This window comes from Misgurnus anguillicaudatus, chromosome 20 (assembly GCF_027580225.2).
Source record: "Misgurnus anguillicaudatus chromosome 20, ASM2758022v2, whole genome shotgun sequence".
NCBI classification, from domain to species: domain Eukaryota; kingdom Metazoa; phylum Chordata; class Actinopteri; order Cypriniformes; family Cobitidae; genus Misgurnus; species Misgurnus anguillicaudatus.
In genome coordinates this window covers 10,612,696-10,638,541 of record NC_073356.2, presented here as the reverse complement: position 1 = coordinate 10,638,541, position 25,846 = coordinate 10,612,696, and the positions used below count along the sequence as shown (strand labels likewise).

Sequence of the window (25,846 nt, the reverse complement as noted above, 5' to 3'; positions counted from 1 at the left end):
AAAAACAAATCGAACCACAAAAGAACCCAAAAGCGAACTGTACTCAGACCACCTCCGGACATGGTCTGAGTTCGGTTCACTTTTGGGTCCTTTTAGGGGGTTCTGAGATCACTTGGTTTGTTCACATATACACCTTGAACTGCTCTGAGAGCGTTTGAAGGGCTCAAACGAACTAGGTGTGAAAACACCCTTAGATATAAGTTCTTCTCAAGAAGTCCTAAAGACACATTTTTTGTATATCAAGTGCATGAAAATAGTAGGTTTACTAAGTATACTTAAAGTGTATTATAGTATATTATATTAGTGCACATTTGTATTTGTGTACAAATTGGCAAAATGGTCTTCATGGCTATGTAGAAAGGGACCAAGCAATCCTATTTGCATGCCGCAATATTGCCAATGGAGGTTAAAAACAAAGTATACTTGAATGTACAAAAATACTTAAATATTAGCATAGTTACTTAAACTATTACATACCGGTAGTTACTTTTTGTGCTAAATAAAGCGCAGTTATACACTACAAATAGGCTCATTAAAGAGCACCTATTGTCCGATTCACGTTTTTAAATTTCCTTTGGTGTGTAAGTGTGTATAATTAGTTATCGTCTCCAACGTAAATCTCTTTTCTTGGACTACAACAAACACACAGATTGTAGGCAACAGTTTACTTCCTGAGATTGGTGATGTAGAGAAGATCGACATTATCATAATTTCTCCCATTTCAGACTCACAGCCTGCAAGTTAACTCCTGTTAGTGTGCGAATCTTTCAAACATGGTAAGGAGCGTCACATTTCCGGTTGACGTCAGAGGTATTCAGGCCAATCACAACGTACAGATTAGCTGGCCAATCAGGGACACAGTGCTTTTCAAACCCATGCGTTTCAGGAAGAGAGCGAAATCTGGTGCTAACCATAAACCACACTAACACATTAAATTATACCAAATACACAAAATAACGTTGTTTAAGCAATGAAATAGGTGCTCTTTAAACGTACAGTTTTCCATCAGAGCACTAAATACCAGCAATAGATAAATATACTTTATACAATAAAAAAATTAAGGTACTGAAATAAATGGTGTATCAAAATAGATCAATTAAGTACCCTTATAGATGTGTTCAGTTCTTTTTCGAGGCTGCATGATGCAAAACTTGTCAGAACATGTATTTAGCCTGCTGTAGACGCTTCAAAGGGGTTTATGATAAAAGAGACGCTTACATTTGGCAAAAACTCACCTGATCTCATGTGTAATCAGAGTTTAGTGTTAAATGAGAGTCTTGCAAGTATTTTGTGAATGAGTGCGTCTTTTTTATCATAAATCCTTTCGACGTGTGCAGCAGGCACGTATTTTGACATGACGCAACTAACAGATATTTTGATATGACGAGCAACACACATGACACAACAAACACAAATTTTGAATTTGTGCCCCTCGGAAGAAAAGTCACCAACCGCCAGTGGATGTACGTAAATTTATTAATGAATAAAGACAATTTTTGTATATTAAATGGAGAGTTTGTACACTTAGTACACTTCCTAAGTGTACTTAAAGGTGCAGTGTGTAAATTTCAGCGGCATCAAGGGGTGAGGTTGCGAATTGCAACCAACGGCTCAGTCCACTGCTCACCCCTCGCTTTCAAAGCGCTTAGAGAAGCTACAGTAGCCGCCACCGGAAAAACATGTCATCGTCGGACACAGCTTAGTAAAAAAGTTTGTCCGTTAAGTGCTTCTGTAGAAACATGGCGACACAAAATGGCGACTTCCACATAAGGGGACCCTCTGTATAAGTAGATAAAAACGTCTCATTCTAAGTTAATAAACACATAACGGTTCATTATAAAAAGGTCATGATTATATAGTTTTGTATATTATTTTGCATTTCTGTCAAGAGATCCTTCTAAATATTACACAATGCACCTTTAAAGTGTATTTTAGTGCACTTTTTTCACCTGGGAAATTGGACACCAATTTGTACCCTATTTTTGTTAAGTGCTTAATTTTTTTACCCAACCACAGCAATGTATTTCAGTTTGTTGTACACTACTTAAAACGACTAAAAGACAAAAAGACTGGACACGGGCGTTTGTGTAAAAAGTAAATCTACACTCGGACTATTTTATTTCATAACAGCCACATTGTAGATGTGTTTGGCATGCAAGAAAATAACAAATAGCTATGCATCACTATTGCTAAAATACATCCTCAGTGATAAAGTGTGCATTCATGTTGAAAAACATTTGGACCTAGTAAACATCTAACTTTTATCTAAACATTAAGCAGCTCGAGCTGGAATGTACGATGAAATCTTCATGTATGGACCTGTTCTATTATTGTCAATATTAAAACAACTTATTACAACAATATACAGCTAATTTACAGTAAACGGAGACGTACATTAATCTCTTCAGAGTATTAGATGATCTATCCCACGCTATACATTATAGGCTGAAAGTCTACAGAGCGATACAGCTCCTGTTCACCCGCTGTCTATATTTAGCGTCTCTATCCACACATATATCTTGACATACGAGTTGGAATGTGTTGTTCCCCGCAGCATGAGATGTTGGATGTGATCGGCCGTTCTCTGCAGGTCGTGATTGTGTATTTGACAAAGACGAGCCAAAACTGTGGATCAGATGTCCTCAGAGAAAGCTCTATGCGTGTTGGGAAACCGCTGGTGGTTGTAGTCTGGATCACCACTCAGTCTTTTCTTGATATCACTTTTGACCTGGACGGCCGAAAAGACAAATGAAAATGGGCTGACGGCACTTCTAACACAAAGATTTCACGATCTTAAACGAACCTGTTGCGTGTACGCTTCTTGTAGCTCCGGTGCCTCTAGCTCCCCCTGTAGGTTATCTGGGGTAGTTACGGGTCGCACCCCTGCAGCCCTGGCAGCTCGGTTTACGGCCTCGGCGAGAGAGAGGTGAGGACCTTCACTCTGTGCTGTCTGTGAAAGACAAGACGTAACTGTGTGACTATAATTGGAGTGTTTTGTTTAGCCAATGATATATCTGCGTTCCCTTTTGTATGTTAACCCAAATAAAACCTATTTCACCAATGTATGCAAGTGCTGGGGTGTAAAGAAAAACCTTTCTCCTCTTGGCTGGCATCCCGTGCAGATAGGCATCAGACATAGGTGGCTGTGCTTTCATCTTTCTCTGTGTCAACATATCATGTCTTATGATGGGCACCCATTCCTGATTTAAACATACACCATGAAACAGTTTTATTCGGACAACTGATAAATAAAAAGATTTCCTTTACAAATCAAAACAAGCACTTACAGGAGGAACGGTTGCCGCCCATGGTTCCACCTCTCCTGACTCCTCCCTTTCGGTTGGCATGGTCGCAGTTCCTCGCGTCTCCGATGATGATGACCTGTGTGGTGGTTCTTCACGATCAGTAGGATCTCCTAAAGAGACCATGACTTCTTCGGCAGTGGTAGCTGGAGCAGGAAAGACGTCTTCCTCCATCTGAAGCATGTATTTAAATATGCTCATATCAATAGTGCATGTACACCCAGCCCTTAAGGGACAAACATAATGCTAAGACCAACAAGCACTTTTTGCAGAGTATAAATTAGGGGTGTGTGTTTGTGTGTGAGAGAGAGACTCAAAATTGTTCACAACCTTCCGATCTCTTTGATGAAGCTAATATGGAAGTGACTTAAACTGCGATTCATCGACTGGCCACTAGAGGCTGGCTCCAAAAGGGAGTCAATTCACACAGACCTCCATGTTAAAATGCCCAACTTTACAGCAGAAAATAATGTTTACAGCCTGCAAAAAGTGTTTTTGGTCTACATAGCTAATTTTGCCCTTCATGACAACTGTGAGGGGGTGAATTTTTTGTAACTAATCCATTAAAGGTTATTAAGCCTTAAAGTTCTGCATAATTAAGGGCGTGGCCACTTGAGTGACGGGTGAACTGACACTGCTGTCACTAGAGTTGAGCTAGGCGGGCGTGGTTTCAGCAACCACACACCTCAGCTTCACCCACCTCTTTACCCATTTTCGGTTATCAGCGAGTTATGCATGGTGACATGATGGCAAAATGGCGACGGCAGGCAGCGCCTACTATTGGCTTCAAAAAAGCTTTTCACAAACCTATGGATGACACGGACACTACGTCCGTATTTTTACGGTCTATGGTTTAGACTCACCTCCACATTTAAGTTCTGCTCTTGTGCATCTGACTCTGTTCTCTGAGACGACTCGCGGCTCTGCATGTGAAACACAACATCAAAACATTTGATTAAGACAACATTTTGGGGCAGTTTTGTCCTAATGGTTAGAGACTCGGGCTTGTAACACGGAGGCCGCCACAGGGTTCCCACTTCAAGCCAGATGTCAAATTCCATGACTTTTCCCTGACTTTCACTGACTAAAAAGCTGAATTTCCATGACTCAGAATGTACGGAAAACATCTTAAAATGCACAGTTTGCCTTGGTTAACTGGTCCAGGTGACTGAATTTTACTTAAGTCATTGCCAGTTGACGAGGGACTTGCAAAGCCTGGAAGCACTTCTGGTTTCATCGTCCCCAAGACATTATCAGGGACTTTAAACGTCATCAAAAACAACGCAACATGGGAACGATTCCCAGCAAACATCCATCCACGGAGTATTTTCTTATCAGGAAACAGGTTTTTAAATGAGTTTAATAAAGTTTGAAAGAGCTGTCGCAAGCTTGGTGGTGATGACGTTGATGTTGAGAGACAGCTGGTGTAGCTCGCTTTTAGCCTAAGGTTAGCTTTTAATTTCTAGTAATCGCATTTAGACTTCAAAATTCATAAAAGTGCTGTTCATCTGTGAAGATTATCTTTATAGTTTATTTTTTTGTGATATTCAAAAAGTCTATGGGAAAAATTAATAACCTTTTTGGCGAGGGAACAAGCATTCTTAACAATTAAGGACAGATCGGAAAAAATGTCCCCTTAAAAATGTCCAACTTTATCATGCTGACATTAACCATACAAACTAAAAGACAACGACACCACAGACTGCTTATAAGTAAAAAAAATGAATTTACCTACTTAAAAAAGGCCTCTTAAATCTTTCCCCGCCATTGACGAGTTAACTCGTCAATTAAGAGAAAGTGCTTCCCTGCCAATGACGAGTTTTGCCGGCAATCCATATTTCCTATTATCCACTAGGTGGCGCTCTTACCCAACTCGTAAGTATTCCCTTAGGGCAAACAGTTCAAACTCTGTGAATGTTTTGATCATCACTCTGAATCTGATCTCTATCAGAAGTCCTTCACAAAAATGCAATTATTAGCAAAATTTGGTATTTTCAAAGAAACCTACCCATATTTGAGGTGATAAAAGAGAACAAATGAAGGTAGGATGAAACTTTTGTTTGTTTGAAAGCAGAGAGTCTGTTCTTTCATTTGATATATTGTATGTTTATATGAACATTTTCTAGAAGGCATTCAACTTTTGTGAAATCATAAAAAATGCTGGCTGGAAACTTTTTTTTAAAAAATGCTGGCGGGGAAAGAGTTAAAATGAACCTGAACACAGTAATAAATAAAACCTTTAACTTTTCTTTGTAAATAAACATTTTTAACACTAATGAGTACAGTCAATTACCTAAGGAAAAAAATGCAATGACTGGGTTTGTTCTGCATACCTAATAATAATTATAATTTTCTCTCTAAAATGGCTTTTATGCAGAAATCATTTAATTGTTAAAAATATCGAAACTCTTTGGTTATTTTTGAGCGCGATGCTAATGGTCTAATCAGATTCAATGGATTGTGCTAAGCTATGCTAAAAGTGCTAGCGCCAGACCTGGAGATCGGCTGAATAGATTCCAAAACGGTAAAAATCAAATGTTTAACTCTAGAGGAGCTGGAAAATGAGCCTATTTTCAAAAAAAGTGGGGTGTCCCATTAATTAAATATCTTGACTTTACAGATTCATCCATCTTTTCTCTTTTGGTAAAAATGAGAAGGAAGTTTCTACAGCTGATGCTACTAGATTGTTTTCATTTCCCATCATAAGCAGTCTGGCGTACACATATTTATACCCGCGTGCATCTCATAGTGACAATTAGCCTAATGATGAACATAACAGTCATCTGTTGACTTCACAGAAAAAACTTGCTTTCTATACCTCCCGAATTTCCACCTGTCAAGATTGAAAAAGCCATTATGAAAGAATATAACATTAAAGTTTTTCTTTAAGGGTCGTAACTGAGTTGGCTAATACAAACTTGCACCTGACATGAACGCCTTTCTTTCATGGACAACTTTGCTTCTGCGAATAAAATGATTGTGTGATTCGTTATGATCGCATAAACAATATATCAAAGCATCCTTTAATTTCACAAAACAATATATTTTAGATATTATTTGATAGACTAGTAAGTGTGGATTAAGGATGTTTAAAATCTCTAGCCTGTTGGTCAGGACAAACAATAGTTTATTTATCTGCACATATATCATAAATAATAATTAGCATGGTAACTTTGCAGTATACCACATTATATATTACCTACTATGTATATATGATTTCCATATTATATACATATGTTTTAAATGGCAATAAATGTCTCATCTATCTCTATGGCTCTGGCTGAGGCTTTCTCCACTTCTCCCCAATGTGACGTCATCGCCGAATTGCATAAAAAACAACGTTAATACCAAAAACGTTTTTAAAAAATGGTCTTTAAGACCATTTTTGAGACATTTTTTAAAAATGATATACATATCTTGAGTGATTTATGTACCTATTAATCGACAGTGGTGGTTAACCTGCAACATGCTCTTTAAGGTTATCATAATGCTAAAATCACATACCGGCCCATGCCTAGACTGAGGTGCCCTTGAGCAAGACACCTTAACCCCAGTTGAGAAAAAACGATTTATTTGTATCTGAATTGAAGGACCTGTGTGTAGATGACGTAATGCTGAATCTGATCCTCTGTAACTGGATTATGCTCCAGAATCACATGCAGCCTCATGGACATCATACTGGTCAACCAGTTTATCAAACTGGGGTTCACCTCCGCCGACATTCTCCTCTGTGAAACGCAAGAAAGATGCCAGATGTCACATAAGGCTTTTTTATAAGACCACACAGACCTAACAAGGAAAATTCAATGGATCTTACGATGCGATGGTTGATGACAGCAGTCAGGGCGCTTTGCTCGCCTCTTAAGCAGTAGAGATTGAGAGCCAGACACTCAAACAAACCTTGAGTGCATAGATATAACAGACGCTGTCCAAATGTGTTATCTGGAAAGACACGTGAAAAGAAATGTAAGTGTTTTAAACACCGTCTTTGGATGATGACAAACAGATGCTCAATACGGGTGGTGTTTAACACATCAGACAAAGCATTTCAGGGCCGGAGTGGGACTCATTTTCAGCCTTGGAGTTTCATGCTTAAGAGCGGCCCACTCCTCAAACGGGGGGCTGCGAGATGGTGGCAGTGGGGCCCCAGTTTTATGATATTTTATAAAATACATGAATTTATCATAAATTCTGTGTAATTAAACCTCAATAAAAAAAAACTACTAACCAACAGTACTACTTTGTATCATTTAATATGTTTTGTTTAATTAAAATTGTAAGTTTTATGTAATAAATTTTCTTTAAGGGGGTCACAAATTGATTCACCACACACAAGGGGGGCCGCACACCGAAAAAGAACCACTGCTCTACAGCTTTGCAATTCATTGTATTTTTAAATATATCATTTATATACGTATATTGTGTTTTTCCCTATATTTCTATTTTTAAAAAATGGTGTGTCTTGAGATTACCTGTCTGGTTGAAAAGGTTTTTAAAATACACAAGCAAGATTTATCAAGTATGCAAGGGTAAATCCTTATCTTAAGTTTTTATTACTTAGATCATGTATATTGCCAAATAACGTAAGGTAGGCATACCTTGTGTCAAAAAAACAAATATGTAATGAATTTTCCACATTTTGTTTTACTTGAGAAAACCTCATATTCGTATTATGAAACATTCTTTATCCAATAAACTGAGATGAGTTTTGCATTAAATAGATTTTTGTTACTCTTGCAATAGACAATAATGACGAATCATAGACGATTCATTGTTACATCTATGACTTTATGATTTTAAAGAATTACAATTTGTAGATCCTTTTTATTTTAGAGGCCGTTCGCATCAAGTCGCTTTCAAGTTTATTTTAAATGTAGATGTGCGGCAAGCGCACTTAAATATAGACACGTCTGAAACAAAACTCTTATTCACAGCGAGTGGGACAGATGGCGAGCGCTTCGAAAAAACACTTCCGTCAACAAAGTGTATTACAACTTCCTGTTATCGTAGTGGCAGATGGCAGAGTTGAAGAGTCGCAGTTTCTGTAGTGTTCCAGGCTGTTCGTCCTCCAATCAGAAACAACCCTACCTTTATAATAGTATATAATAGTAATGGTAAGTGAAGAAAGTGCCGCAACAAGAAGAGTGAACACGTAAGAACGGGAAACTTTTTGAACTTTTGCCAACCGGCATTCTGTCTATATTCAAACCTCCAGTTTGTGAGGCTCCTCATTCTCTCTCATTGACCTGAAGCATCTACCTCTCACTACTACCTGTCCCTGTAGTATATTTGATACTATAACCGCATGTAACAAGAAAACATTAACGTGTTATCTCAGATAGAAATACACAACTTTACAGCAGACTGCCAGAAACATTTACCTAGTACAGCAGCTACACCAAATTACTGGTTGTTATGTTAATCTCATGCCATCTCACTTAAACATACACACGACATATTCACTGCGATGTGTTAAAGATGCAATTTGTATTTATGTGCCACTAGATGGCGCCAGATCAAATCAATAACTATCCCTGCGTTCCAGTTCGTTTTTTTATGAACTTCCCTCGCTAACTTCCCTCAGTCTCGTTCACTCGGATGTACGTCATTGCTTACGTTGTACAAGTGCCCACTACTGCTAGAACACTTGAAGGTGGTTCAAATGGTTCGCCCTAAGCCCTTGATCACATGGAAAGTGGAGACCGCCCCCTCCATGTGCAAAGCGCGAGTTGCTGAAGTGACATCACAATCGTGTTGCATTGTGGGATATGAAGCTGCATGAAGTGTACACATGAAGCAGACTCGCTCCCTCGGTCAAAATCAAGGGAGCGAGGGTCTGTCCATACAAACTTCCCTCGTCCACTTGACGAAGTGGAACGCACTTCAAAATGGCGACAGGGATTCCCCCGAGGGGAAGTGCTTAGGGAAGTTCGCGAGTGTGTGTCTAAAACTGGAGTGGAACGCACCCAATGATGTTGTTTAATGACGCTCTGAAGCAGCGTAGAATTATGGGATTTGTAGTCTTTAACTCAACCGCTGATGGCCATCAATCAGACGCGAACGAGAAATCACGTTGACGGATAAGGTAATCAAGTCTTATAAATGTTGCGTTTGATGACATCGTTTATTTCATTATGTAAGTTTATATGTGATGTTCAAAATGAAATTGTTAGTCATAGATGTTACAGTATTAGTCCAAATTCGATGGTTAACACAGCACAGAATTAAGTTTTCAACTTACAATCTACAATGATTTTTCACATAATGTATTGACAGTACAAATCTTATTTTGAAGTGTCTTAAAATGACCATTTATATTGCTGTACAATACCTTTTGATGTGCATATCGTCCGCGGGAAGACGCGCTGATTACAATATACACACTAATGTTGTGATCAATATAACAGCATACGTTTTTTGAAGGGTTACGAATCAAAACAACTCACCTATCGCGTAAAACACAAGCATGATCAGAATCTCGGTCTAACTTAGTTAAATGTTGTCGTGAAGCTCCCTCTATCCAGATAATGCAACAAATTGATCCTCTCTCGTTTTGTTCCAAACTCTTCTTGGGTCGTTTGGTTGGCCCGTACGCTTACAGGAGCTGACACAACCAGTGGCAGATGGTACAGAGTAATCCAGAAGTTCATAAGCAAGCGCGTAGCCCGACAGGCGCTAACGCATAGTTCTGCATTTGTCCACGATACTGGCTGCGTCCGAAAACTCAAGACTTGTTGCCTTCGCTGCCTCATGAGGAAATGACTTCGGAGGCCTGAAGGCAGCTCAGAGAAAGGCTTTCGGACGCACTTCAAAGGTAGCGTGTTTGAAATATAAACAGAGAGCGCCTTTGTGATAACTAATCACATATTTGAAAACTACAATACTAATTTCTCGCTAGAAATGCAATTAAAATGTGTAAAAAGTGAAAATATACGTTTATTTACACTAAATTCGTGCTCCAGTCACTTCCTTGGCCGCCATTTTATTTTTTCGAACTCGACCAGTGTTGTCATGTGGTTTTTACGTCAGTAAAGGTGGTGACAAAGGGTCACATGGATATTAACGTCATTGACAGGAGACTGCACTGCCCCGTGTCAATGTTTTGAATGGCAATTTTCTCACGATTTACAAGTAGTTGAAAACATTACAGATATTGATAGTAATCAGCTGGACAAAATATATAACACTGGCCTAGTGGTTTTTGGACATTTTTCTGCAAATATCTTACAAATTGGACCTTTAAATCTTATATTACAATTTCACAACACCTAAGATTTACAAATAATGTAAACGGAGTTATAATAGGTTTTGTAGCTAAAGCTAGCTATCGCAATTACTTCTTTAATGTGACTTGCCTTGGTAATTGTGGATAAACTCTTCGTGGAAGAATTTATATCCTTTATCCAGTTTATTTCCTTTAGTGGACGAATGTTTCTCCACACTTTTCACCACATCGGCGCTGGTGAACTTCGGAAGAGAAGTCAGGAGAGTCGAAAACACTCTACCTGCCATTTCTCCACCAACAACAAAGCTTATACCGGAACGGAGTTTATGCTTTGTTGACGTCAAGTGTTTCAGAACTTGTGACTGGTAGTGTATGTAAATAGGTTTCTTCTGTACTAGTCTTTTAATATTTAATATATTCTTTCTTTTATTATTATTATTATTATTATTAGGGGTGCACTGATAAATGCCGATATGCACTAATAATACGTGGCCGATAACAATTTTTAATCGCACAGCCGATAATATTCACAGCTATTTCATGTACAACGGCTTTTGATCAGTAAGTCCTTATCGATGTGAAATCACTGTTAGTTTGAGTTGTTTATAACATGCATTTGAAAAAGCAACACTCGTCAAACATAATCATTATACATATTCTTTATTTTCATGAAAATACCTGACAAGGTTTGAAGAACAGCAATATAAATATATCCTTAAGTCATTTCCTGGAGCTGTGTGTCATAGCTCTGTGTGTGTAGTTACTCGTCTGCAGCGCATATTGAGTTTCTGCACGAGAACGACCCCTAGCTTTTGGATGTAGCGGCATTTCACCGTAATTTATTGAGTAGCACAGCAAGCATCATCGGCCGATATATCAGTGCACCCCTAATTATTATTATATTGTCTTGAAATCGTATTTGTATAGTGGTTTCATTTACCATTGAAAATGTATTGATATTACATGACTTGATGTATGATTATTTGAAGTCAGAGCAGTTTTTATGGCTATGTGTATGCAGACAGTATGGTTGTCACCTGTGCAGCGCAGAATGTGAGTGGCCATGCGTGTGAACTGCTGTCTCAGGAAGGACGTGTTGGTTTGCATGATGTCCACCCCCTCTCGAATAGTCACTGTGGACTGCATCACACACAGCAATCAGTCAGAGGATCTAAGGTACAAAATGTTATAAGGCAAATGTGTATGAAGAACAAATCGTGCAAATGAGACTTACAAAACTTTCTGCGATATACTCTTCTAGTTCACTGATCAGATCCTCAGCAGCACTCTAGAAAAGATCAGTAAAACTATTAGTCTTTTCATTCACTGTGCATTCAAAAGCTATGCATTTTATCAGTATATGTATGCCCCAGGAATCAAACTCTTAACCTGGGGTTGAGCAAAAGAGAAGTATCTGTTTAAAATAGGGCTGTCAAAATTAACGCGTTAACACAAATTCATTTTAACGACACAAGCGATTAACGCAGTATGCAATTTCTATTTGACCTGTAAGAATTTATAGTCAGCCTTGACAAAGATTCTACTCCAATTTAGCTGTTGAATAAAGCTCATCCCTCCAAAAGGCTTGATAATCATAAATGGTAATCTCAGTTCAAGCAATACAATAATATAACCTGAAGTAATACTTTCTTAATAGTAGTATGGGAGCAAATGTGAGACTTCTTGAACCAACACAGGTCAAAGAGGGCTCATGATAGAAAGACATCTATCTAAACATTATCTGACCACTTGGTTGAGCACACAGTTGGATACTACAATGACGGATTTGGGCACAGTGGGAGATATAGAGGTCATTTGTAGTATTAGTCTTAATTTACATTTAAAGGGATACTTCATTAGCATTAGGGGTGGGAAAACAGGTCTGAAACTATAAAGTGTTAAGACTGACTTTGCTCGGGGTTCAATCTGACTCCGCTGAACCCAAAGTACGACGTGCTTTGTAACTGCTACCACAATAAACTACTTTCATCAAGATTTTCTACGTCCTCCTCATTTTTTCTTACAGACCCTTGGTCCAACCCATAGTTGGATAAATTGAGACGCAGCCTTAGACAATCCAGTCTAGTGTATCCAATGCTCTTAATGGTTGTTGAACATCTAAAATTATCTTTATATGTATGTTTTCTCAGAGGTGTACCATCCTAAATGCTTAACTAATACACAAATGATGCATGTCCATTCCCTTGCGCATCTGTGGTTTTGGTTTTAAACATGCAGGAATTAGAAAATAGAGTGCAGGACTTGCTTGATGTTAAAATAATTATTAAGAGAGATAAAGTTCGGGACCTGATTAATGTTAAAAGAGTTATTAAGAGAGATAAAACTCAAAAGCGATCTTCCTCATGCAGACATCTGAATTGCGTGCACACAAACACGTGACACCGATATATAGACATCTACACAGAATTACAGTTTTAAAAATATCTGTTTTGACAAGAACTCACGCAGATATAATCTGTTATGTCTTAAGTGAATGTTTTATTAACTGTTGAGGGAAAATATCTGATGTGTAACATTATATTAGATCCTTGCATTATAGATCATAAAGCTGTCTGTCTCAATGTCAATCAAACAATAAAAGAAAAAGTTTAACATATATTGATATTGTTTTTGACATTGTGTGTGTCAAATCTATTAGTTTTACCAGTAATTTTGAGTAATGGATTTTGGATTTTCTCAAAATTAACTTTGCAGACTCTGTCAACTTCAAACAGGTGTATCTTGTAGGTCTTATTTTTAATAAAGAATGTCAAAATATAAATGAAATTATAAATTATAAAAAAATTATAAATTTTTGAAAATTAGCTCAATCTGATTTAATTTGCCAGCACGTATCACAAAAGATGAGCAAACAGAAATGGAGAAAGAAAAGGGTCTTCTGAAACCACAGTGACAGAGAGTGAAGAGAGTGACAGACTTACTGCTATGTTAGCATCGGTGGATTCTCTGCCCTGCAGATAGTGCTCAGTGAAGAATGTTGTGAGCTGCGGTTGAATGCGACTTAGAGGCTGAGGATTACCATGCAGGAGCAGAACCATGTCCACCATAGAGAAGTTGTGACACACCAGAGAAAGCAGATCTCCAAAAAAACCTACCAAGCAAACAGAAACAGTGAAACGTCAAGAAACAGGTGGATACACGCTGATAAATGGATGTCCAGAGCGTCATGTTGCTGTGTCTTTATTGTTTTATCTGGGAAATTTAGATAAAATTATCGTTATGGAATTCCCGCCCAGCACTAGTCGGCGTGTTCCTTTAATACAGCATAACACCAGGTTTTATATACTGTGATCACTTGAAAATTTGAACATGTATAAATAGACAATTGCTAATGTGCTCTATTAAGCCAATAAACCAGAGTTTTTAGGTCATCTATGAGTGCATTTACATGCACAGTCTTACGCCGATTATGGTTAATAAACTGATAACACGTGGGGTCATGTAAACGCGTAAAACGGTTTTCATTAATCAGGGAAAGCCCATAAACGGCGTTAGCAAAAAACGATTGGCACAGGTAGTTTTTTTGCGCATTACCCGGATTTCGCGTGGCATGTAAACACCTTAACCGGCTTTCTCACGGTTTTGTCCATGTGCGCATGTCTCCGCATGTGAAAGATAAAGTCCGACGCGGAAGTAAGCGCAAAGTAACGCATAAAAGTCTCTGCTCTACTAAAGCAGTTGGCAGAGACACTACGAAAATAAATACTGATGTTATATTTACAGGTTCTGGAGACACGAAAAGAGATAAAACAATAATAGCTTAAGACAGATATGCCGTCTGCTTTTTGAACGACTATTATGTACTATAGGCGATGACGTCACTACCTGCGAGAAACCTGACAAATCTCCGAGTCCCATGTAAGTGCAGTTGTCTGCATAGCCGGTTTATTGATTTGCATGAAAACGTTTTTTTTTATAATAAGCAGATTTTTGATAGTTATCCGCTTATTCTGTGCATGTAAACGTACTCAATAACAATTATATTAAAAGCTAAAGCAAGTTTTGAACTCCTTAAAAATGTTAATGATACTGGTTCACTCACCTACTGCATTTTCAGCTCCAGGTGTGAAGAGGTTGCTGGTTTCGGAAAGTCTTTGGATAAACTGAGCAATGCTCTCGGTGTTGCCCTGACCGGTCCCTAGAGAGCCCATCATAGTGGATAGGACTCCCTGCACAATGCCAGTAAAAACCTCCTGGCTGAGTGTCTCTCCGCCCCCACTGGGAGGCTGAGGGGTGGTGGGGGTGGCTCCTAAGGGAGCAGTGGGTGTGGCTTGTGCAGGGGGAGGCTGCTGGTTTGGAGGAGGAAACACACGCTGACCTGACTATTAAAAACAAAAAGAGTGAGTCCAGAACTTGCTAGCACAATACTAGGGTGTTGGTATGTAGTTTTAAAGGCTTCTAGTGGTTTTAATACGTTGTTATATTGTTGCAGGGAAGCCATGGGGGGCTTATAAGTCAAAAATGTCCACCCTGTGGCTTGGGGTCCTACTTCAATTAAAGTGATTTTAAAAAACCCATTTACAAGTTATGAGCCAATAGTTAGGTACTAAAATAATTTTACTAATTAAGCTCAAATTAAAGAATACTTAAAAAAAATGTATTACTCATGTACGGTATGGCAGATAAACAACGCGGATGTTCAAATTCTTAACTGTGTATAAACTGCTTTTAAAAACCTCTAACCTGAACAAACTGAGTCAGGCCCTGAATAAAGGCAGGGACACCTGGAACAGTCATTGTAATGGAGGGAGCACCAGAACCAGCTCCTCCACCAGTTCCTGCAGCTCCACCCAGAAGAGAGCCCAGCAGCTGGGTGACGTTATCCCCTAGGCCACCCTCTTGGGACTGACCCACAGACGCGGTGCTGGTAGTGTTGGTGACTGTCTGAGCAGATGTGTTGGCAGACGATGGAGGAGAAGAGGAAGAGGACAAAGAGGAGGAAGAAGACAAAGAGGAAGAAGTGGACGAGGACGTAGAGAAGGAGAATGAATTTGATGAGGAGGTAGTAGATGTCTGATCACCTGGGGGAAAACACAACATATTTAGAGGACAACAGTTGTGCAATGAAAAACTAGATGTAGAAACAGGAAGTGAATAAGACCAAGTGTCTCACCTGTGTTCAGTGGCATCAAAAGCTGCCCAACCAAACCACTGACCATTTGTGTGAGAGGCACTGATGCCATAGGGTTGCCCTTGATAGTGTAGATAAAGATAGTGTAGATATTTGTATCATTTATAAACAATACAATGACATAAATTGTCCACGTATGGCACATATGCCCACCAGATGAAAACTGCATAGAAAACCGATAGCACACATCTCCTGCAATGACATGATGCACAAATGTGGTCGGATAAACAGAAGTTAAAAATGTTCATACTTGGTTAGTCTGTTGTCCTGCAGAGGGGGGCACTGTTGTCTGCAGGTTGATGGTGGACCCCATGGCACCCGTGGGCTGGGTGACACGTGGAGAAAAGGAGGGTCGTGTGATGACCACCCTGGCCTGAGGTGGTGGAGGGGCTGTGCTTTCTCCATTCTGAGCACCTGTGCCCGCAGTGTTCTGCTGCGGCCCCTGATGCCCAGCAGAGGCTGCAGTTGCCATGGCAGCAGCCTGCTGAGAGATCTGATGCATGATGGCCTGCATAAACTCTGGTGGCAACCCTGGAGCGTGGAGGGGTGCAGTGGTACCTTCAGAGGAAAAGGAAGAGTTTTGACATCATCATGCATCGGACAATAACTTACAATATCACTGGGATATAAACAGCATGTAGTATTCAAATGGTACTTTGAACAAGGAACAGTTCAAAATCCCATCATCATTCACTAACACTCCAACTATTCCTTTACGACGCATGCCATGTATGTTAATGCTGGCACATCTTTTGGCTGGTTATCGACTACAGTGAGAGGTGGAAACTAACCAGTCTCTCCAGCAGCGCTGGGATTCTGTTGCGATCCACTGTCTGAATCTACTGCACAGAAACGCACATATCAGTGGGCGGCGTTTATACTCCAGGTGCCCATTCTAACTGTGCATTCACACCAGACGCAAATAAAGCAAATATATAGTGCTATTCGCGCGTAGTTGGCGGCTTGAACATTTTAAAGTTAACTTGCGTCATTTGAAAATCGTGTCATTCATGCGTGAAATTCGAAAAATGGCAATTTGCGTGTGAAATTTGCGTCATTCACATTGATTTGCGCGTGAAATTCCCGCCATTCACATTGATTCGCGCGTGAAATTCCCGCCATTCACATTGATTCGCGCGTGAAATTCGCGCCATTCACATTCATTCGCGCGTGAAATTCGCGCCATTCACATTCATTCGCGCGTGAAATTCCCGTCATTCACATTCATTCGCGCGTGAAATTCCCGTCATTCACATTCATTCGCGCGTGAAATTCCCGTCATTCACATTCATTCGCGCGTGAAATTCCCGTCATTCACATTCATTCGCGCGTGAAATTCCCGTCATTCACATTCATTCGCGCGTGAAATTCCCGTCATTCACATTCATTCGCGCGTGAAATTCCCGTCATTCACATTCATTCGCGCGTGAAATTCCCGTCATTCACATTCATTCGCGCGTGAAATTCCCGTCATTCACATTCATTCGCGCGTGAAATTCCCGTCATTCACATTCATTCGCGCGTGAAATTCCCGTCATTCACATTTATTAGCGCGTGAAATTCCCGTCATTCACATTCATTCGCGCGTGAAATTCGTGTCATTCACATTCATTCGCGCGTGAAATTCCCGTCATTCACATTCATTCGCGCGTGAAATTCCCGTCATTCACATTCATTCGAGCGTGAAATTCCCGTCATTCACATTTATTAGCGCGTGAAATTCGTGTCATTCACATTCATTCGCGCGTGAAATTCCCGTCATTCACATTCATTCGCGCGTGAAATTCCCGTCATTCACATTCATTCGCGCGTGAAATTCCCGTCATTCACATTTATTAGCGCGTGAAATTCCCGTCATTCACATTTATTAGCGCGTGAAATTCCCGTCATTCACATTTATTAGCGCGTGAAATTCCCGTCATTCACATTTATTAGCGCGTGAAATTCCCGTCATTCACATTTATTAGCGCGTGAAATTCCCGTCATTCACATTCATTCGCGCGTGAAATTCCCGTCATTCACATACGTTCGCGCGTGAAATTCCCGTCATTCATTCGCGCGTGAAATTCCTGTCATTCATTCGCGCGTGAAATTCCCGTCATGCGCACACACTCAATTTGTCAGCTTTCTCAATATGTGTATATATAGCTCAAATTGAGTAAAGAGCTTTTCTTACAACTTACCAGATTGTCCGACCTCCTCCCTCACTTTCTATCAAGCAAGACCTTTTTATTCATTTTTCTAAAGCAGTACGAAGATGTGCCGTACAGCTCCGGGTGTCAACATACAGCAACAATGATTTTGCCCTCCATCACGGTTTCCCTTTTTTTTGCCTAACTCACTACATCGTAAACACATCACTACTAGAGGAAGCTCCTGATTGGTTAACACGGCACAAATATCGACGAAAGTTTAGTTTTTTAAACTTGCCCGAAATGCTTAGTTGGTGCCGCATCATTGCCGCTGCCTCATTCGCGCAAATCACGATGCAGGAAGTCTATTGCGTCTTTGCATTGACTTAACATGTAAATCACTCGTCCTTAACGCTTCATCCGTGTCTGGTGTGAACGCACCATGAGTCTATAAGGCCCCTTTCTGAGGCCTACCATTTACCGAATCCATTACAAATATCAGAATGATCAGGAATAGACAGCATGGCTTATACAGTGCTAGAAACACAAAGGTTTTACTGGTGCAAATACAGTGGCAGGAAGACATACCATCCGGGTTCATCTGCATCATGACCACGGGCTCCACCGTCTGGTGAGTAATTCTGATCACCCTAGGGGTCCCCTGACTGTGGCCTGTTTGTTGACTGGCTGCAGTGGGTGGTGAAGCTTGCCCTTGTTGCTCTGATTGGCCGGTGGGATGCGAAGGCTGGGCCTGACCTTCGCTTGCCTGTCTGCTATTGGACGCCATGGTGACTGTGGTCCCAAGATTCATCTGCGAGAAGATTTATTTTGTCATGTTGAATATTTGCTACTAACACTAGAGACGCATATAGAAATTCTAGTTTCTCACCGGAATGGGAAGGTGGGGCAGTCCACTCTGAATCACAACTGGAGAGGTGTAATGGGACATCGGGCGTACCACGTGTAAGTGGCGGGGAGGTTGAGCAGATAAATTGCAGCGAAGGTCACTCAGAGCCACCAAGGTGTTGCCAAGGAGATGGAGCGATTCTCCAATCAGATTGAGAGTGCGTTGGTCTTCCTCACGTTCTTGTGTCTGTTAAAGAAATTACAATAACTTTTCAGCTAATGAAAACTGCAAATATATGATGTTGCTTTGAGCTGGACGTACGTTGTTATTGTAGTCAGCAGAACTGGCTGCTCCAAGGATGGAGTGAGTTCTCTCCATGAAAGGACGAAGTCGCTCCTCCACTCTTCGCACCTCTGACAGAACATCCACCAGCTCCAGCGGGCTTGGGTGACTGAGGATAGCGACAGAAATTATACATGACTCCACAGTTTATATTTTGAGATTTAGAGACTAGTCCACCAGGCTAAATTTTGCTCATCCCTAGTTTGTCTAACATAACACAGAAAGTGTAATGCTGTATAAAGAGATTCTTACTTGGGTCTAGAAGGACTTTGTCCCTCTGTTTGTGTAGCAGATGATGAGAAGGAGGGTGGTTGTGATGGGGTTTCTAGCGATGGTCCAGGGAATGATGATGACAGAGGTGGCTGTGTGTCCTGTTGAGGCGATGTTTCACTCGATGAACCCTGAAACAAAAATAATGCATTTTTTTATAAAAATGTTTTGTATAAAACTATTTTTATTTTGAAATAACCCTGCAACAAGTCGCCACACTAAACTTTAATAATTTTTGTGCCGTTTGCTGCGTGGATGTTAAGGTAAGACATAGGCACCTCTAATCTGTGTATTAATGCTTGAGTATCTCGCAGTAAGCTTTCAGCCAATTGGAGTCTCATCCTGGGCTCACTCTGCATTGATTGGTCCACGTTGATATGGACGTCCACAGATCCGCCGTTCTGTAAGACAGGAAACAGAGATAACCTTTAGCACAGATCCTGCTTACATACTGTTATTTCTTATATCATGTGTGATCATTAAATGTAAATTAAAAAGATGTTTCTAGTCTTTTTTGACTCACTCCTGTGTTGGTGCTCACTCTGACATTGCGACCCGTTTCTCCAAGACCAGACAGCATCTGCTGCACTTGCATCTATAGGGGAGACCATTTCATTTAATTTTCATCAAAACATATGTGACCCTGTCTGTGAAATCCCTCCGATTAAAGGAATATTCCACTTTCATAAAAAAATATAATTTAGTCACCCCTATGTCATCTAAGATGTTGATGTCTTTCTTTGTGCAGATGAGAAGAAATTAAGTTTTTTTAGGAAAACATTTTTCTCCATATAGTGGACCTCAACGGTTTACAGTTTCAATGCAGCTTTAAAGGGCTCTAAACGGTCCCAACCGAGGAATAAGGGTCTTATCAAGCGAAACAATCGTCATTTTCACAAAAAACAAAAAATATATATATATGTACTTTTTAACCACAACTTCTCGTCTTGCACTAGCCTTGTGATAAGCCAGCATGACCTTCAGGGCTCCCACACCTTAGTAGTCCAGGCAAAATAGCGTTTTACGACAGACTAATTGTAAAAGAATTTTTTTCAGCATAGATAATTTCTATGAGGTGTCCAGAACAACATACTAAAAGTCCTAAGAAATCCTAGTTGAGGAAATATGTTAATTTCTCATCAATCCGAAATGTGTGCCAATAAGGCCAGACTACACTACACCCCAATGGGGCTATTTTTTCCTTTGCTCCTATCGAAATGAAGCTTTGCACAATGGAAGTGCCCATGAAGGGTAATTTTTTTTGTATTGCAGGTTGCTTTGAAAATTAATTTTAATATGCAAATGAGCTATACACTAATCAAATATGCCCAAAATACACCCAAAAGTAACTTTTTTCAGGTTAGAGGCCAGTCTAAAAGCAGCAGGATGATTGGATGAACATTGGGCCGATATATTTATCATACATATGAATGATGTTTCTGCTTATGCAAATTAGGACATATTAAGTAAGTGTAAAGCTCATGTGGATGTTCAAATTCATTTCAAAAGAAACTTGTCATACCAAAAAGTTACTTTTGGGTGTATTTTGGGCATATTCGATTAGTGTATAGCTCATTTGCATATTAAATTTAATTTTCAAAGCAACTTGTAATACAAAAAAAATTACTTTTCATGGGTACTTTCATTGTGTAAAGTTTCATTTTGATAGGAGTAAAGGAAAAAAATAGCCCCATTGGGGTGTATTGTGGTCTGGCCTTATTGGCACACATTTCGGATTGATGGGAAATTGGCATGTTTCCTCGGCTGGGATTTCTTGGGACTTTTGGTGTGTTGTTCTGGACACCTCATAGAAATGATCTATGCTGAAAAAAATTCTTTTACAATTACTTCTATTTTTTGCTCCAAAATGAGTTAGTTTGCCTGGACTATAGTTAAAGGAACAGTATGTAGGATTGTGGCCAAAAGTGGTATTGCAATCACAAAACTTGTGGTTAAAGCTGGCACTGCACTCACACAACTAGTGACCAATACACAAAATGACAACATAAACATCAGTTGAGGGCTGCAACTCCACTTTTTAAATGACAATATCCTGGCCAGACCACTGTTGTCAGTAATATAAGTATTTGAAATGAAAATGATTTCTTAATGTCTAGTGACATATCAGAGCCATTTTATGATTAATTGATATAAATTTCTTACATACTGTTCCTTTAACATCAAATTCAAGGACCTTTCAAGGACTTTCCAGGTCCAATACCCTCAAATTCAAGGACTAAATATGGGGACACATTTTAAGTAGAAGCAAAGTTACAGCGTGTTACCTTTTTAAGATACATTGTTACAGTTCCCTTTCGAGGGAATTCGCGCTGCATCACTGCGGTGATGCTTTGGGGACGCCTCCAGGGGTAAGTGCGTCTGAATGTGTATATCAAAATCAACCAATGGTGAGGCTTAACGACAAAGACAGGGTGATGCGGGAGCCAGGAAGTATATCGCTATCTGAAATATTGCCAAAGACGGCGTTACAGGGACGCAGGAAGTATGGCAAGGGAGACGCAGTGTCTCGTTCCCTTCTCAGGGAACAACAGTTACATACGTAACCCGAGACGTTTTCATGTGTCAAACACAACTATGCAAAAAAGCATTTTGATATGATTAGACATATGGCACCATGGCAACGTTCAGACGTTGTTGTATGTGGATTGTGGAATCATACTAATTAATCTCTTTGTGTCAGGTTATTGTTTAAAATGGTCTGCAAGTGTGCGTTTCACATATGCAACCGTGACCTTTCGACATGATTACGTAATACGTAAGGTCGAGCTGGCGTGTCACACAGCTAGTGCAAGATGAGAAGCTGTGGTTTAAAAAAAAAGTACTTTTTGTTTCGCTAGATTAGACCCTTATGCCCCGGTTGGGATCGTTTAGAGCCCTTTAAAGCTGTATTGAAACTGCAAACTGTTGAGGTCCACTTAATGTCCACCATCCTGGAATGTTTTCCTCCCAAAAATGTATTTCTTGTCGACTGAATAAAGAAAGACATAAACATCCCGGATGAAATGGGGGTGAGTAAATTATCTGGATTTTTTATGAAAGTGGAGTAATCTTTTAAGGGGCAGTTTCCCGGCCAGGGTTTAAATTAATCCAGGAATAGGCCAAATTGTGCGTTCACACCAGGTGAAAAACCAAACCATAATGTAGGACCATCATCATCACTACATGAGACATGTTATACGTATTTTTACAGGAATTAAAAGTATCTTGATTGGTATCTTGTTTGGAAGGGTGATGAGGTCGAACAATCTGGTAAGTTTACTCAATTTGAGCTATATAAGCCCCTCCCATGATGCGAATTTACACATGAATGTCTCGAATGACTAGAATTTCACGCGCGTGAAGCGAATAAACTCAAAATGTTCAAGCGTCCAACTACATGCGAATAGCACGTTTTGCTGCCTCTGGTATGAACGCATAGGACATTTAGGTAGGTTTTACAAATATACCTTGCAAAAAACATTACTGGTGTGTGTATCTTGAGAGACAAAAAATGGCACCGATATATTATAAGATATGTCAGTGTAAGCTGCTTTCAGTTAAGACAGCTTAAACATTTTTGTTTTGGACTAGAGCTTAGTCCTGTCCGGGAAAGCGCCCCTATGAGATTTGATTTTAGTCACTGATTTCACATTAATATCAATTATTACCTTACTCCATCAATATAAAAGATATTAAGGCGATATTTTCACAGAATGTTGTTTACAATACGTAGGGTGATATGATGTAGAAAACAATAATTTACAAAAGAATTACTTTCACATATTTTTTTTAAAGTGGACTGATTTTGCTTACACAATTACAAGCACACTGTTTAGACTCTCTTAATGTCAGCTAGCAGTATAACCTGAATTTGTTGTGGATCCATGATGTTAACAGGCAGGTTGAACGCGCCAAGCATGACGTAGTTGTTGGCATTACGGTCATGTGGAGCTCCTGCAAAGGTGGAGGACTGAGACGAGGAGGATTCTCCATCCACGGCTCCTGAAGAGCCTGAAACACCACCGCCTCCACCCCCAGACTGACTGCTCTGAGGAGGCGCTCGCTCCACAAGATGAATGACTTTTCCATCCACGTCTTACAAAGAAAGTGAGAAATGCGTAAAAAATAAGATAGGACATTATTTAATACTCATACTAGTATAGAAATAAAATCCATGTTGACTATTTTTTTATGATCTATATTTAAAGTGTCTACATTCTTATTAAATTGACTGGAAAGGACATACTAGATTATCACAACAATATAAAGGTAGGATTACCAATAGTTTCTTTTTATGCAATAATGTTTGGGCATAATAATGTAAGCAACTTTTATGTCTTAGTAATGGTTAAGGCAGTGGTTCTCAAACTGGGGGCCGGTTTTTGGCCCAATCCCATTTCTCTGTCTTACCCCTTCCCCTTACCCCTACCCCTTAGTTTTGCACGTTCACGAGAAAGAAAGGGCTATCCCAATTGGGCCTTACTCTCACGTGAATGTGCAAAACTAAGGGGTAGGAGTAAGGGGAAGGGGTAAGACAGAGAAATGGATTCATTTCCTTTGGGGGGCCGCAAAGGAACGCACCATACACAAGAAGGGACGCAAGCTGAAAAAGTTTGAGAACCACTGGGTTAAGGGCACCTATTATGCAAAATCCACTTTTACAAGGTGTTTGGACATAAATGTGTGTTGGCAGTGTGTGAACACAACCACCCTACAATGAAAATATCTACCTGCTCCTTTAATCCCCATTAAACCAAAGCAGTCTCATCAGACATGCTGTTTTGATTCTCTTGTTTATGTGATGTCACAATGATAAAGCCCTGCCCACTGCCACTGACTGACAGTCTTGCACATCGTTTTTTCACCCTCAGCAAGTTGTACACCATCCTCCATACCTCTATAGCGAGATACTATTGTTTCAAACTGTATTCACAGGAATCAGATCTATTTGAACTGAAAGCGCTCACTGTCTTTTGGTAAGGGAGTGAGGCGCTGTAGCTCATTTGCATTTTATGGTACATACGCGAAAACAGCACTTTTTTTAAATGCTTCAATAAATGATATGTGGGGAATTTAAGCTGAAACTTCAAAAACACATTCTGGGCACACATATTGTAAAAATGGGAATAATGTCCTTATTTTTGTAGCCTGAAAATATGAAAAAGACTCACTGTAGTCTGCAAGTGTCCTGTCATCTTGCAACACTTTACCCTGATAGATCAACCTCTGTTTATCCACAGGGATTCCAACGGGGGTAGCAATGTGCTCTTTAAACTGCTTTACAGTCCACTGGGAGAGAAAGATGGTATGAGATTGATGATGTGGTACATAGCAATACATTTCTGTAACATAGCACCAGAGTATAAACTCCACACCTCTCCCTTGACAGTGAACGTCCTGCTCTGAGAGTCCAACGTTTTCACAGTCACCTCTATGGCTCCTGGCTCGTCCATGGTCTCTTTATGACTGAGATTGTCTTTAACACATTACAGTATCCAAAAATCATCACAGGAACTGATTTTACAATCCAACAGCACGTTTACTGACATTAGACAACGTTACTAGCGTCTTGTGTTACCATAGAAACGTCGTTTACTCGCAGTGCAGTGTCGTTATTTATTATAATGGGAGCGTGCTAATTGTGTCGCCATAGTAACGCCACACGCCAGCAGTACTGCACTTATAATGAAATACATAATTTAAGCGAATTTATTTTATTGTCATCAAAATGGCGCGATATATCACTATTACACATGAGTATCTGTCACTGCTGTAGTAGTTAACGTTAGCTGGCTAACAATATTCAACAACGTTTACTTAATTCCAGGATAAACAAACCATAATTGCAGATAGACGCGGTATGTATTATTGTTTATGCAAACAAAGGGTTAAAGCCTTACTTTTGCTGTTGCTGTGGGGAAATCTTCTAGTGTTCTAGTGACCTTCTAGTGTTTATTACTTTATTTTATAGAACAGCTATATGGCTAGCTAAGTAGCTAGCAAATCCCAAACAGTTCGTGCCAGGAAGTGACGTCATGTTCTTTTTCCTAGGTAAGATTTCAAAATAAATTTGTGCAAAAAAAATAATTCGAAAATAAATTCATCGTTAAAATAACTTCATTATCATAAATTGAATTGTTTTCCCTGTCTATTTTTGCGTCTTTATTGTATTTACTGAATTTATAAGTAATGTAATTATCTAATTTTATGATATATTTCATTTAAAGGCTCCTGTTAACATAATCTTAAACACATTTAAATGCAGTTCACCCAAATAACAGCAGTAATAACATACATACACAAAAAAATAAATAATACTTTATATTTTTTGGTAAATATAAATGCTCTTTTTCATTGCATTTATATTTCACATTTATATTCAACATACATTTTTTTATCTGTCTGTAAATCCATCCATAGATATAATTTGATGTTTATGTATGCACATGACGTCACCGGCGGCGAGAGGGACTGCGGTTACGCCCACTGAGTGGCAAAAGACAGAGCGGCAGCATATGAGTACAGCGTGACATCGACGAAAACACGGTGAAAAGCGTCGAAATGGGAAACAGCTGT

At 39.6% G+C, this 25,846-nt stretch overlaps 1 protein-coding gene across 3 annotated transcripts; it reads right to left on the bottom strand.

Moving 5' to 3' along the window:
* Positions 1-2,082: 2,082 nt before the first annotated feature.
* bag6l (BCL2 associated athanogene 6, like) lies at positions 2,083-25,323 on the bottom strand. 3 transcript variants are annotated; one of them, XM_055220130.2, is made up of 25 exons: positions 25,171-25,323; positions 24,646-24,746; positions 24,442-24,559; positions 23,136-23,365; positions 19,794-19,865; positions 19,549-19,671; positions 19,253-19,401; positions 18,980-19,109; positions 18,701-18,904; positions 18,400-18,622; positions 16,471-16,521; positions 15,930-16,237; positions 15,662-15,740; positions 15,232-15,569; positions 14,591-14,870; positions 13,470-13,639; positions 11,762-11,815; positions 11,565-11,667; positions 7,120-7,244; positions 6,896-7,030; positions 4,166-4,225; positions 3,288-3,476; positions 3,093-3,200; positions 2,804-2,950; positions 2,083-2,728 (listed from the first exon to the last, which is right to left on the bottom strand). In XM_055220130.2, the coding sequence occupies exons 2-25, from the start codon at positions 24,721-24,723 to the stop codon at positions 2,633-2,635; spliced, it is 3,570 nt and encodes a 1,189-aa protein (XP_055076105.2). In that variant the 5' UTR covers positions 24,724-24,746; positions 25,171-25,323; the 3' UTR covers positions 2,083-2,632. The 3 variants fall into 3 exon arrangements, with proteins under 3 accessions (XP_055076105.2, XP_055076106.2, XP_055076107.2); XM_055220131.2 differs by having other exon boundaries at positions 16,471-16,518; XM_055220132.2 differs by lacking the exon at positions 16,471-16,521.
* Positions 25,324-25,846: the final 523 nt, after the last annotated feature.

Excerpts from the sequence above, each read along its gene's own strand:
- bag6l (XM_055220130.2), bottom strand. The coding sequence starts at position 24,723 with ATGGACGAGCCAGGAGCCATAGAGGTGACTGTGAAAACGTTGGACTCT. Across the intron at positions 15,741-15,929 it reads CAGGACAACAGACTAACCAA|GGCAACCCTATGGCATCAGT; the intron begins GTATGAACATTT and ends TACACTATCAAG. Across the intron at positions 11,816-13,469 it reads CCACCGATGCTAACATAGCA|AGTGCTGCTGAGGATCTGAT; the intron begins GTAAGTCTGTCA and ends GATCTTTTCTAG.